This window comes from Pagrus pagrus, assembly GCF_965226575.1.
Source record: "Pagrus pagrus genome assembly, chromosome: 13".
Taxonomy (NCBI): Eukaryota; Metazoa; Chordata; class Actinopteri; order Spariformes; family Sparidae; genus Pagrus; species Pagrus pagrus.
This window is the reverse complement of record NC_140197.1, coordinates 13,374,426-13,390,077: the sequence shown is the minus strand read 5'-3', so window position 1 is coordinate 13,390,077 and position 15,652 is coordinate 13,374,426. Positions and strand designations below refer to the sequence as shown.

Here is a 15,652-nt window from a genome sequence, read left to right as displayed (position 1 = left end):
GTCGGGCTCCTATAAAATATAAATATAATATAAAAGCATACATATATAGTGATTATTTGGACATATATTGTGGATGCGATATGACTTCCAAGTAGTGGAAAGATCTTTTTTGCATCACAGTTTTCATTTTCACTGAAAAAACTGTTGAAATCATGATGATATGACATTTTTTTGTTGAAGCCTGTACCACGCAAATTTTTTTTTCTTACATATTCAGTTGTCAGTTAACTATTGGGCTAGCAAGTAGGAATACAGACACTATTTTACAATCACTGTGTAAACAATATCTAAAACAGCTATCAGTTTTGTGATAATCACTTGTATGTATTAAATGTAAGATGATATCGTTGTGTTGAATGGGATTGCCCATCGTTCCTACACCCCATTGTGTTATGACTACCCCAGTAGTCCATAATATGTGAAACCTTCAGTCTAGACCAAAATCTAAGTTGTTCGACAGCCTGTTCTCCCGAAAACAAACGCTCACTGCCTCGAAGGCCTGTTGTTCCGAAAATAGACACTCTTTTTTGCACTTAATATCTGAGTGTCAGGTAGGGTTAGGGTATGTTGTTTGCTTCAAGGCCAGAGAAATAGTCATTTAAGGGCAAAACCTTTCTGATTTAGCACCATAGACAGGGCTGAAAGTCTCTGACCTTACAAGTGCAGGAAAGGTGTGTAACAGGCCTTCGAAGCAAGTGGCACTGTTGTTTAGGATATTGGGCTGTTGGACAAATGGGATTTCAGTCCAATGTGATATTTTTTGTACTATTGGGGTTCGGAATAATGAGTCGTTAGAACAATGGGATGGCGCCTGTTTATTAATGTGCTTGAGTGATGATGCTAATGACAGATGAGGTGTGGGTCACTGAGTATACCTGACAGAAGTAACTGATAAGGATGAAACATTTCTGTGCTTTTTCATTGGAAATACACAAGTCATTTTTGACCCATTTATGGGAATGTTTGGCCAAGGATAAAGAAATAAAGGTGTATCTTTATAAAAGGTACAAGAGGTACTGTACCCATAGAGAATTTGAATGGGGGATATCAAGAACAAGATTATTGAGGAATAGCTGGGATATTACTTTCTGACATTTTTTTGGCTCAAATGGCTTTTCATCTGTTTTCCTTCTCTTTAGTGCTTATAACTGTTCTTGTGCGTGTAAAAGATCTTGAAAGTAAAAAAAGGTCAAAGTCTGCACCAACAGAAGTTCATCTCTCCCACAGAAAACACAGCTCCTGAAATGCCTCGTCAGTAGTCGCCTTTAATTCTGTAACTTTTTGCCATTTCAGTATGTCACAGAATCACATATTTGCATAATTGATAAAGTGACTAGAATAAGTGACTAGTAGGAATTGATTTAGTTCTGGTTCAGGCATGTGTGAACTGACCAATCAGAGGAGACTGGGTGTTCAGGAGGGGGGCCTTAAAGAGACAGGAACAGAGTGTTTCGGACAGAGGGGGGAATACAGTGCTGCTGAGAAAAAAGGTGTTTTCTGAGCATTAAAGCATGTAAACCTATTCTAGTAGTAATACAAAATAAAAGAATGACCCTGAAAATAAGCACGATATGTCTCCTTTAAAAAAACAGTGTAGGTCAGCGTCCAGGCTTCAATAACTCCACAGATGAACATATTGCGTGTGAGCTCTCAGACACCAGTCGCGTGCAAAAAACACTTTCACAGCGTGTCTTGGAGGAGTGAAATGAAATGACCAAGTGTCTCTCTGCTCTGCTCCGGGTGATTCTGAAATTAAAAACACAGCAAGGCCACTTAAAGAACAGATGGACTCTGCTCTCAGTCAAAAAAAAAAAAAATCTAAAAACCCTACAAAGAGGGAAAATGAATAGCAATTTTCAACCTCAACCCGCACAATAATCCAGCATGACGGATCTTTTGAAAACCTTGACATCAAAGAAGCGTGATTTGAAAAGGCTCCTTTTGTGAAAGTGTAATTGATTGTTTTGTTTTGTTTACACTGGTTGCTACTTGTCTCACGCCAACTGGAGGTCAGAGTTTGCCTGCCGAGCTAAATCCTCTGTGTTTTTCCCATGAAAAGACACACGGTAACAACATGAAAAATTATAGATGTAGAGCTGGAGGAGAAGAGAGAAGAAGAAGAAGAAGATGAAGAAGATGAAGAAGAAGAAGAGAGGATGGATTGATGGAAGGGAGAGAGAAAGAGGAGGAGTGATATGGGTGTGCTGACTCACTCTGACCCTTCTCCCTGCTTCACCAGCAGCATCATGGGTATTTATACATCGGCGTAGGCTGTTCAGCCCCCTTATATAAGCCCTTACACACACATACACACACAACGGGAAGGTGCCCAAGGTGAATGGCGTGTTTTGTTCACATTATTGACTTTCTTCCTCTTGCTTTCTCTTCTTTCCCATGTCGCTCTCCTTCTCGTCTTCCTCCTGTTGCATCAGCGTCTTCTTTGAGTCTTTCACCCCCACTCATCAGGACGTTTCCTCTTCAACGAGACCGTAGGAAGAGCAAGACACAGAAACCGGAGCAGCAGTCTGGCTCGCACACACCTCTCTCCACGCTGTTTAAACACTGTGCCAGGTCTGCCAGGCCGCGGTCACGGAGATGATCTGACGGAGATGTTTTGTAGTCAAGTCAGCGGGCCCAGCCAGTCAGTCGGTCAATATAGCAGCAAATGTGAAAATCAGATTGTCATCTATTCTCTCAATTAGCAAGCGAAAAGCTTATCTTGCCAGTCAGAAAGTAACGAGGCTTTCACATCAAAAACAAATGTGCAGTAGTGTGCAGAGATGGGCTATGATCTCGATGGAGAGCGTGGCACAGCACAGCAGCGTGAACTGTCCTGATTTTCCAACACACTGTCTTTTGTGTCATGCGGAAATCAAAGAGCCTCCCACATGATTCAAATCCCATTTGGGAGCATTATGGCTTTTCAGTAAATGATAAAAAAGGTTTGACAATTGGCCAGACAAAGATGTTACATCAAACATGTGAACTGAAGATGTGACGGCATCAGTTTAAAGTCCCCCTCGGGCCAGAAATGTGCTTTTCATCCTGTTCCCACAGCTTCACTGTGTACAATGCTGTTTGGCTATTTTTTTACATTCAGTGCTGAAAGTGTACATTTTCTCTGCGCTCACTGCAAATCTGACTTCATGTTACTTAGTTAGGAGTTAGGGAGCCAGTCCTGGTCCAATATTCAGCATACAAAAGTGTGATGTAGAAACCTGAGGGACTTTACAGTGAAGTAGGAGACATCAGTCCATCATTAAACTTGTGAAATGAAAAATATTCACATTTCATTTATTCTGGATTTTTTAATGAGGGAGAAAACAGTAGTCAGACACACATCAGAGATTTTTTTTTTGTATGCTTTAATACATGTGTGGAGGGGAGCTTTAACACTGGAACTTTGCATTCTCTGTGTCCAGCTAACTGTTTTTATGCACGGTTTTGTAAAAACAAACAAAGTGCAATGAAAACAGACTATAAAGGTCCAGTGGAGAGATGGAAGATGGCAGCAGATGAAACATCAGTAGTGTTGAGCGATGAGGAGCCAGTAACATTCCTCAAATGAATACTTAAAACAAGCATAAATGCAATGTCGATTACATTTTCCAAATAATTTTCCACCCTTAGAAGTTTGGCTGGAGCTCTTTTAATTACGTACATCATCTTGTTTCCATCCAACTTAAGGATTAGCCCCCAGCTGGTTCATTTCAAGCAGCCTTTGGCAACAACAAATGCTGTGCTAAATGCTGCTGTTGCTGTTTTTGGACAGTTGTAGAGAACACAGGATCTAATTTTAATACCATGCGAGAAATAGAAATCTAAGTTGGTATTTGACGACCCGATAATGAGACTTGCTTTTTTCAGAATCACTTTTTTTGTGCCTACATTACATAGTGCTGCTTTAATTGTCCACCTCAATGCACGCTGCACTAGCTTGCCTCGCATTTCTGTTTCTCTCTCCTTTCTGTTTACTCTGTACCAGCAACATTATCCGCTCTCTTCGTCTTCGTTTATAAAGTCAACCAAAAAACACACCTCCAGTTTAGGACTTTGTCACCTGACATACTGTTGTCATAACAGCAGGCGAGCGGCGTGTGGGGGAAGCTTGTTTACTATGTAGCCGATCAAAACTGTTGCACTTAAAAGTTTGTCAAAAAAAAAAAATGGAATAAGTAGGCCTGCATTAAATAAGAGAGGTTACATCACAATCAGTGTGTTTACAGGAGGGATGTTATGCCAGAGAGCATCTCTCTCTCTCTCTCTCTCTCTGTAAAGCATGTGAGATAGAGAGTAGATGGAGAGTGAGGGCAGATTGTTCACTAGTTTATCGATTGCGGATGGCGTCGTTCTCTCAGACTGATGAAAAAGAAAGGAAAAGTATAAAATACATTGCCAAATAGTGTTTCCCACACATATATTTTACAGGTAAAATATATGTGTGGGAAACACTGCAGGGAACACTGTATGTCTGTATTTATGTCAGTGATATACTATAGACTGAATCACCATGACGTTAGGCTAACAAGCTGTCACTTTTGGGTAGACAACAGGCGGTGAATTTGCATTGCAGTGATATGTGAACCTGGCACACTTGTCAGTCGTAACTGTAACATTTCAAGATCTATAGTTCAACAGGTTGGTCCGCCCTATCTGACACTTCTGCTGTGCTTGTTTTATGTACTGTGCTGCTTTGCCAGCGTCTTTGATAACACAAATCTACCCACCAGTCAGAACTGCTGACTGCTAGTTTTGGGTAAACCCAAGCTTACATTTTTTTCTGTCTATGGCCAAACAGGTAAATAACGTCTCCTACCTTACATTAGTTAGCGAAAGTGTTGTTAATAATGAAATGAAACATCAAATAAGCATTTTAGGTGAAGGAGATGTTTACACTTAAAAATAACAATAGAAAAAGAAAGGAAAATTGCATGTAAGCTATGTGACGCAAGGAACATTTTGTTCTATAGGTGCTCTACTACTACAGCTATAGACCAGTAAATGTGACTAACGAGAGCGCTTCGTCACGCCATGTGTCGTAGCATTGAACCTGGCCAGTGAATCCGACAGCGTCTAAATCTGGGACATCACTGTACAGCGTGTCACTATGTCTCACGAGCGCACACATACACACGCACACACATTGGCAGCTCATTAGAGAAAACGCCATGTACAACATCAGTGTTCTGCCAGCATTTCATGCACAGAATATACTGGATGAGACTGGATGGAGATGAGTGGGGATGGGGGGGGGAACGAGGAATGAAAGGGATGGGAGGTGAAAAGAAGAAAATAAAGAAAGAGCTCTCAAAATAGTGCACAGCATTTTAAAAAACATTCCATTAATCCAAAACCCTGAAGGTTTAGTCTGTATTGGAGTTAGTATTTGATATACCGCTGACATTTTGCATATTTAAAAAAATTGCGAGTAAACCATTGCCTTTTGGGAAAAGTCAATACAAACAGTAAATGTTAACTCTAATAGTGTGAAAGGAAAATAACTGTGACTTGTTTCAGTCGAGAGTAAACAAAGGACTTACTCTCACACTGACTGTGAGATGATGCACTCTTATTGAAATGGAAGAGATTGTTTGAGCTTCATTCTTCACACTGTATTGATACACAGAGAGCATGATGGGAGGATAATATTGATTAAAAACCAGCCGTTGCATAACAATGTCATGTGACTATCGGGGAGGGATCGGGGCAACGGGGGACACTTCGTAGAGCTGGAGCTGAGGAAAACAGGTTTCATGTGGGAGTCAGTGTGTGTGTGTGTGTGTGTGTGTGAGGGAGGAGTTGTACTGATAGTGTGCAGGCCACAGTGTAACTGCTCCTCTGGACAGAACAGAAGAATAACAAACTGCCTTGTTTACCAGGTGATAACCTAAAGTTACGCTTTCAAATAATTGGTCATTTTAATTTCGTTGTCAAGCGATACGGTTAGACACTCATGATGAATCTGTGTCCTTTAAATACCAGTATTGCATTTTCATGCCTCCGTGTTGTCAGCGGTGTTGACACTCCGTCTGTCCGCCCATCCTATTCTCGTGAACGTGACATCTCAGAAATGCCTCAAGGGAATTTCTTCTAGTTTGGTACAAATTGAGGATGAACTGATTAGAATTTGGTGGCCGAAGGTCAAAGGTCAAAGTCACTATGACCTCACAAAATGTCTGCTTGGCCATTATTCAAGACATTGACGTACAAATGTCAAATAGGAAAAAATAATTAAGTTAAGATGTTTGATATCCAGAAGGTCAGAGGTTAAATGCAGTGTGCTGTGTTCTGGGAAAATGTTCTGGCAATTATTCAATGCTTCAGCTCAGGAACAGCAGCTTGACTTGTGCGTGGAGGCATACAGCCTTGAGGCAGTAATTCTAGTTCCAGCTTGGATCAGTTTATTTTATGTACTAGGGCTGCAACTAAAGCTTGTTTTCATTATAGATAAATCTGATGATTATTTTCTTGATGAGAAAATAGTGAAAAAATGCTCATTATGATTTCCCAAAGCCCGAGGTGGTGCCTACAAATCCCTCGTTTTATCCGACAATCAGTCCAAGACAAAAATAGTCGGCTCACTATGATGCATTACACAGAAAGCAGCAAATCCTCACTTTCTTTCAGAGCTGAGAACCAGGCTTTTCTATCTTAAAATGAGAAATTATTAACCAGTTATCAAAAAAGTTTACAATTAATTATCTTTCAAATTGACTAGTCGTCGTTTCAGCTCTTTCACACTGTATAAGTGTGATCCTGCCCTGCAGTTTCATTGTTATTGTACATATAGGCACCTTAAATGTAAAGTAGGGAGAGCGACTGTAACATGCCGTGACATGCTCTTTCCCTCGGAAAAAGGCTCACGGTAATCATCGCCTCGGGGACAACATGAGAACATGTCAACACTTGCAGTAATGCAAAGGCACAAAACTGCGGTTAAAGAGACGGTGTAGGGAGAGTGCAGTGACCTACCCGTGAAGCCGGATTTATCTGCAGGAACAACATGAACACAAAAGCACATGTCAGGCTGGTTATTAAAGGATTCTTGTGTGAAACTTTGATTGTACAGCAGCCTAATTGATCCTCGCCAGTCTAACTAAGCCTGCTAATGCACCAAAGTGTAACATAATGCTCAGCCAGGGTTACAGGTAGACGCTACAGGTGCACTACATGGCTGCTTACCTCTGCAGTAACGTGAGCCCTGATCACAACCATGATGATGCTACAGACTGATGACAGAGGGAGAGATAAAGATGAGAGAAGAGAAAAGAAAAAGTAACAGAAAAAGAAATGACAAAAGAGAGAAAGATGTGGAGAAGACTGAGCCGTTTGTGTGTGCATGTGTGTGTGCGTGTTTCCCATGGATATTTAATGTATACGATAAATAATGAAGGCACGTAGGCAGGGTGCCAGCTCCACCTGAGTCAGACTTAGACCAACACATGGAGGGCACCGAGAGGGCAGCAGCAGAGGAGGAGGAGGAGGAGGAGGAGGAGGGGAGGTTTTGTGAGGAAACATTTACATTAACTGGAAAGAGACCAGTTTGATTCATGCTACATTCAGAACAAGACACCAGTTGTTGAATGCTAACAAAATGAATTGATGCATCCATCAACTGAGACGCAAGAATAATTGTTTACTGAATATGAAATGTATTATTGAGTGGCAGACGAGGCTGCGGTGTGTGGGAAAGTGTCAGGAAGGATCTACCATAGTTCTCAGGCTCAGCAGCCCCACAGGGAAGCTTATGAGATACAATATGTGAAGAACTTAAAGGGAGGGGCACAGAAAATGACAACTAACAGGCATACAGGGCAGAGAGGCATTTATGGACATATGACAGGAAGAGTTTGAGGTGTGGTCCTGCTTCTGAAAGTGAATGTTGAAATGTGACATAATTTCACTGATCTTCCTTAAGGGATTGTCAGGTGCTGAGAAGCTATAGCTGACGGAGAAAGTTTAACATTCCCTCTCTATAGGTATATCATATGGTTGCCCTGAGCGCTCACTGCACTGCAACTTAAAGGGTAACTCCTCCACGTTAAAGTATGTTTACAGGTCTTTGGGAGTACAACTGCATATGTGATAAAAGTAGTATAAGGCCTTTTGTGGCTCCAGAAGAAGCTGCATGTAGAAGCTCCCTTTAAGAAAATGCGTGCAAAGAGACTAAAGAAATTCAAATTGAACTACGTTATACTGCGGTATGTAAAACACATCACCTCTCTCTCGACCAGAACTTTTACTTTTGTTACTTTACATAAACTGTATTTAACTGATAATACTTCAACCTAAATTGCGATCTCAAATTGAAATTGCCAGCTAGACTGTAGCGTGACTTGAAACAGCCTCTGAATTTCTCTATTTGCACCATAAAGAAACAATTTTGCATTAGAAAAATAGTTATTTTCTTTGGCACACGCTCCTCATCCGCCTTGCTCCTTGCTATAACTCACGCTGCATGATTTTACGACACGCTGATCCGCTTTTTAATGAGGGCTTAGAAGTTTGGAAACAGAAGTAAGGGGTTATTAAATACCGTGATATCTGTGATTCATCTGAGAAGCATTGTGGATGCCTTCGCAATCTAAAACTGTGAGATCGCCCACCCCTATTTTGAATGCAAGACTTTTTCTCATAATGGAGTAAATTGTATTGAATTGAAGGGTCTGAAAACGTTCACTGTTTTTGATGAGACACGAAACCCGTGGAGTGAATTATGAATTGCGCAACAGCTACGACGAATACAACACAATTATCTTGTGTCTCGGCCAATTGTGGCTTAAATTAATATGAGTGTAGGAGTGCAGGAATCCTCCCTGTCTTCACAGGAGAAATTCAAGCTGAAAATTGTTTAGAAAATGGCTGAGACAACCCGTTTTTGCTGAGACAGAAAACTAATCTGAGCTTTTCAGACCCAGTCGAACGTCTGCCTCAGGCGTTCCAGACGCCCTACGATCTCCGTTTTTAGACATTTTCCCTCAGTCCTCTGTAAGCCTGATGAGTCGGTCCAGCTGTGTGAGATTTGGCTATGCCACCTGCCTTTTTAAATTGTCAATTGTATGTAGTGTCCACTGAAGGGCTGTGTAAATGGAGCAGTGAGGTAATTATTGAGGCGGACGGAGTCAGAGTGGATGAAAAGTTGGGAGTTACAGGGAGAAATGGAGGGCACACTTCATTTCTGCCGCAGTGTATTTTTGTAAGGAGGTATTATTTGGTTTTGGCCCAAGGGTCATATCACTGGATAGTGTACAGGTCTATTTTAGTGACAGGTGTGTGTGTGTGTGTGTGTGTGTGTGTGTGTGTGTGTGTGTGTGCGTGTGCGTGTGTGTGTGTGTGTGCGTGCGTGCGTGCGTGTGTGTGTGTTTTGGTTAGGGATTTGGCAGTTGCAATACTCGAAAAGAGCAGTTGCCTTGAAGCAATATGTGCACGCAGCTCTCACCATTTCTATCTCTACCTCCATCCTTCACCCTCACTCTGTGTATTCAATCTGCAATATCGTCAAATGAGTGGGTGGACTGTGTGTGTGTGTGTGTGTGTGTGTGTGTGGTATCATCTCAGTGAGTGGGTGGTGTGACCAAAAAGAGGATATTGCGTGTAGGGCTGCCACAAACGATTATTTTGATAGTCGACTAATCACCGACTATTTTTTCGATTAGTCGACTAATCGGATCATACGTAAATTGAATGTATAACATACAGTTTATCGTACCAGCATGCAGCTGCTCTTATATAACAATCATTAGCTTTCAGCTTGAAGTGTTTAAGGTATATGCTAACTACTAGTGACATAGGCCTTAATAAACTCTCCCATGACATTCTCATGCACCTGTACATCAGAAACAATAGGAGTGATAGGTACAGTAGGATATGCAATAATTAACTACTGCATACATCTTGACAGCTCTACTTTACACTGTTGATTTGTATAATCCCAACAGACATGTCCGGTGATTTTCAGCTTTCTGTGTTTGTTTCTGTGTCTGTTCTGATGATACAAGTCAGAGGTCCTGAAATGTGTGTTTCTCTTCTATAAAACACGTCTCTCCACTGAGGGCTTCCTTCACCTTTGAAAGGGGGCAGAGCTCCGTGGGAAACACCTGCCTGACACAGCAACGTAGGGAACCGTGCACGTCCGCGGCGCACAGCTCCACGGACATGCACGGGGGAAAAACGGCGTCGCCGTCGCACCGAATGCACGTGGCTACGCGCCGCTTTGGGTTGTGAGCACGCATGTTGCGCGTCTACATTGGAAACTAATAGGTAGACTATTATCAGTATAATCAGAGGCAACCATGAATGAGTTCGCCTCAGTTTCACGTGATTGTCACTGTCAGCCTGTTAATTTTACTGACCCGAGCTGAGACGAACCCCCCCCCCAAACAAAAAGTCTTCGGATCTGAACGGTTCACACAAGTCACCTAATTGGCCACGAAAAAAGCGAGTTGCGCTTTTCGGCGCGCTGTTTGCATCCCTGAATATAACAAAAGTGCATTTTGTGCTCAGTGCTCACAACGAACTGTATTCAACTTTACTACACTCTGACTCTATATAATCCCAAACTGCACAAGGCTCTTGTTCTTAAGGCTAATGAATCAAATCGTCATCGCTAATGTTAACGTTTACAGCTATCAATATGAGTAAGTAGTAAGTTAGCTCTCTGTTTACGCTAATGTTAGCAGCTAACTAGCCAGTTAGCTTAACGAGACGCCGGTCCCTCTTCATCGTCGTTGTCAGCCACAACGTGCTTCCTTTTCAGGAGCTCGTGCATCGCGCTTGTGCTGCCGTGAAAGGCGAGTTCTGTGTTGCAGATATTGCATCGCACACTTTTCTCTTTAGTTTTCTTAAAATGCTCCCACACTTTTGAGCTCCGTTGCCGCCGGGTAGCCATGATACCAGAGAGCCCGTCTGGTATAACTTCAGGTGACACCACGGCTGACCCAGATTACCACTACTGCGCATGTGTGTCAAGGACAGAAAGGCAGACGCGGCAGTGGAAGGTGCCGCAGCAGAGAGAGAAAACAAAGTTAAAAAAAAAAAAACGACGCGTCGACTATTAAATTAGTTGTCGACGATTTAAATAGTCGACGTAATCGTGACTAGTCGACTAATCGTGGCAGCCCTAATTGCGTGGGAGTGAAGCACCATTGAGGTGCACATGATTTGTGTGTGTTGGAGTGAGAGTCTTTGTATTAATTATAACCTCTCTGATCAGTGTGAGTTCGACAGTGGAATAGAATTAGACAGATACAATCGACGAGCGATTCCAAATATGTAAATGAGTCAGTAGAGTCCGCTGACAGCGAACAACACTGATCTGATCACTGACACTAACAGAGAAAATCAGTGTATCGTTATTCAAAAGTGCGATCGCCAAATTCATGCTTTCATGCTGACCTTACTTATATGCAAATACTAAGTAGTAGAAGGTTTGGAAGCCCATCTCTGCCAATGTACTGAAATACAAAAGATCCTGTAAGTCATTATATGTGAGAAACTTTATCAAAACGATACTTTACAATCTCAAAATAACGGAAACTTTCTCAAAATATTGCTTGAGTATCCGAGAAAATGCCTCTGTATCTCCAAAATAATGAAAACGTTCTCAAAATAATGCTGTAGTATCTCAAAATTAAGAGAAACTTTCTCAACATAATGAAATACAGGATGTTTTCTTTTTGATTACATTGGAGGGACTGGGCTTCCGTAGGACTGTTCCCCTTGTATGTTGAAAAGAGGTCTACATATGCAACGTATAATGCAAAGAAGATTTGGTAAATACCTTCACAGCTTTAGTCTCTGCTGGCCCCTTATCGGCCTGGTGTGCATTATCACATTTGTACCAATGCTTTTTGACTATGATACGTGTTGCAATCTGCACTGTAAGCATCCTGTTGATAAACAAGCTAGATGTGACTGATTCATTTTTAAGAACTGAGACAAAGGTGGAAGAGGAACTGAGACCTTTTACTTGAATAAAAGTAGCAATACTAGTATGTAAAAATAAAAAGTAGCACATGTGGCTGTTAAATAGATTTTGTACCACATTTCCCTCAAAAATGATACAAAGTAGAAGTCTAAAGTAGACGTGGTTGAGATGTAGCCGTGATGTCAGTGTTAGACAGTGTGTGCTGGAAGTGGTGGAAAACACTAAAGAGCAGTGAAGCGACCTAAAAGGCAGCTTTGTGTCCAAATTGTTTTAGAGATTGCAGAATTATTTTAAGTGCACATTATATTTTGCATGTCAGAAAGTCTGTTGGCACTTTGACATTTTTCAGTAGAAAATGAGCAACGAGTAGCGTTCTGCATTTTGACATTCAGCTAGGATGAAATGAAAATAGCTTGTTTTTTTAACATTTCCTGTCTGGAGCTCTAATGCAGCTATCACTCTTCTCTAGTGCTGCAACTTATGGTTTCATTATTAATTATTTTGCAGTTTATTTTCCGGATTAATCAATATTTGGTCTAAACGATCATAAAATCACATACAAGTCACAAAGAAAAGCAGAGAATATTTGTTAATTTTTTATCTTGGGAAATTACTTAAATTAATGATCAAAGTTGCTGATTGTTTTTCTCTCAGTCATCTTATTATTGATTGTAGCTTGACTCCTTTAATGGAGGTTTTTTGTTGCAAGATTTCATCAGCCTCCAGAGTCAGATGATTCAAATATGCTCTGTTAGTTTAAGCTGTGGCTCTATAACGTGTTTCGGCTGCTACTATCGTCACAATCTCTGTTGCATTTACAGCGCTCCTCCATACCTCTCACTCAGACGCACACACTGTACAAATATACTCTGGGGCGCAATCATAAGGACTGTGCATGTGTGTGTGTGTGATTGTGAGATATTTTTAGCCTTCCTGTTCGTCTTGCCTGTCAGTGGAGCTGACATTGATCGGGGTGGAGATGACAGGCTCTCTACGCGATGAAGCTTTTCGCATGTTTCTGCACCGCTGATTGTTACCAACCTGAAAAAGTGGAGCCGTGTTCTGCTTTTCATCTCATTTAGATTCTGATTGTACTGTTGCTTTCTTTGATCCTTCATGTGTGTTTATGTGTGTATTGAGCTTTTATGACCAACATGTGCCTGGATGGTAAAAAAAACTCAACCTTGAATTTATTATAAATATAGATTTTTCAATTCCGTCGGCAGCCAACTTTGTAAACACGGGAAATTCTGCTAATAAGGAGATAAAAATAAGAGGTTACATTTTACATTACATGTAGACGTTAGGAAGGCGCTCTCTTCCAGAGTAGCTGACAGTGAGTCAACAGTGCGGGAGTGACAAAAAGAGTATGTGGGTGTTAAGACAGAAGCACAGCATCCCTCTGTACATTTATCACCGCTTACGCTTTTCGTAGGTTAAGTGAGGGCTGCCTCTAACGGCAAAATAACTGAGCTTTCATCAAGCCTCCCGTTCAGAATCAAATTGAATTCAGTCTGAACTTAACTTAAACAATTATGTCAATTTAAACTTGTACTTTGACGCTTTGAAAGCCAAGCCTAGTCAGCTATGATCATGAGGAGGTTAATCTCTTATTTTGTGACTCCCTCACATCAGCTACAGTTAACTTATTAACTTATTTCATCCTGATAAAGGTCCCATAATGTAGAAAGCGAGATTCCATTTAATTTAGTATTTTAAAGAAACTGTGCCTTCAAACAAGCCGTCAGGATTTCCGCAAGGTTGTGATGTCACAACTGTACAGTCACCGCCCCAGCACAGCCAAGGTTATCAAAGACACTGTCAGAGCAGAGGCAGAAATACAGTGGGTGGTGCCTGCTCAGGCCTGTCAGAGCTGACCAATCAGAGGAGACTTGGCTTTTCAAGAGGGGGGCCTTAAAGAGACAGGTACTAAAAGCAGAGCGTTCAGACAGGGTGAATAGAGGTGCTGCAGCAATGGACAGTATGAGAAAAATAATGTGTTTTTGAGCATTGAGGCATGAAAACATTTTCTAGTAGACACCCAAAATAAAAATAAGAATATGCAAATAAGCGTAAAATGGGTCCTAAAATAAAAAAAAATGTTCTCACTTGAACATATATTGTAAAAATGCTGATTAAAAAGACTCTGGCTCTCTAAATGTTAGCACCAGAACAGTGTTGGCAGATTTGAGCAAATAACTCATCATGACTGTGGTATGACTCTTACAACCAGCAGAGGCTGGCCACTAAACAGCAAAAACATTTAGGCTACAGTGGAAGCAATCATTTTTAAAATAATGAATCAATTCCTGAAATACTTTGAACACATGGACACACTCGGCAAATGTAAAGAAAAGGGTTCCCACGTGAGCATAATATCTCCTTCAAGTGAAAGACATTAAAAGTATTAAAAGTTAAGTTCTCGTGATGTGTTATGTAAATCCTCATTATAAAAATGATCTGTGTTGTAACAGTAATTAACCTTAATCCGTGTCTCAAACTATGCCATGTTGCATCATTGAATCTGAGGGAATTGGGCCTGTACAGTCATTAAAAGGTCCTTTTATAGTTTCCTAGATTACAGAATAACACAATATTTTGAGTGGGCGCATAATGTGTCAAGATTTATACCAAGGCCAACGTTAAATGTTCTCTCTTTCTCTCCACAGTGTGTTGTTTCGTGGTCCACAAACGTTGCCATGAGTTCGTCACTTTCTCCTGTCCGGGTGCCGATAAAGGACCTGCTTCAGATGTGAGTACAAAATGAATGAAACCTTTAAAATCACATGCCTGCGTACAGTGCGAGTAGTGAAAGACAGATGGAAGACGTAAAGAGACTTCACAGACATGAGCTCCCATCACCCGTCAACACCGGTGTTACGGTAGAGCTGCCTCCATCTTTTTCTCTCCTCTCATTTTTCCCGTCTTGACAGTTTTACTGTACGGTCACACGCTCTCACACAGGGATCTCTCTGCTGTTTACATTTGATAGACTCGATACTGCAGAAGTTAAATATAGACATGTAACACTCGAACCGATATTGGCCACTGAGCAGCTCTGGCATGATGGGAAATGTCAACTTCAGATGTTAGATTCCTTCAGCTGTGAAAGGGATGAAGATACTGTTCATGATGGGGAATAAGAGGAGATTTTTAGAAGTCTTTTGCACTCTGATAATATTTGGTTGTACTCTATCATTGTCAAATTAAATGAAGTAGATTTTAATGGTGTAATTAATGTAAACAAAAGAGACTGTGGCTGAGATGAGAAGAGATAATAAGAGGGTATTTAGTTCCTCGGTCAAAGGCTTTCTCTTGCTGTGAATCACACATGTACTATTTTGCATAATTTAGCATTTTTGCATTGTTATAACATAAATTTACATAAATGCTTTTCAAAGGTATAGAGCAACAGAAATTAAGGAAACATAACATTAAATATGCAACAAATCATGCAGCTGTAATCAGTGTTTTTATGTTACCAGTGGAGCACATGATAGTAATGAACCCACAGAGATTCACCTTCTGACTCTGCAGTTCCTCTCTATCGAGCACAACTTTACTGTTTTGTTTCCCTCTCAGTGGGATCGTTTACAGCAGCAGGCAGTTAAAAAGGTTCTGATAACCCCACTGTGCACTGCCTGCCCAGAACCAAGCAGTAGACAGACAAAGCTTTAGACCACATAGTGAACACGGTCGAGCATTTAGCAGAAAGAATCAGATGTT

The 15,652-nt window shown here is 41.0% G+C and overlaps 1 protein-coding gene across 2 annotated transcripts in view; it reads left to right on the top strand.

Moving 5' to 3' along the window:
• The window catches only part of LOC311267697 (protein kinase C beta type-like), a 113,377-nt gene that overhangs the window by 20,815 nt on the left and 76,910 nt on the right, over nucleotides 1-15,652 (top strand). For both annotated transcript variants that reach the window (XM_084370917.1, XM_084370916.1), the window contains exon 3: nucleotides 14,596-14,678. In XM_084370917.1, coding sequence (XP_084227043.1) covers nucleotides 14,596-14,678 — 83 coding nt within the window. The remainder of the gene's footprint in view (nucleotides 1-14,595; nucleotides 14,679-15,652) is intronic.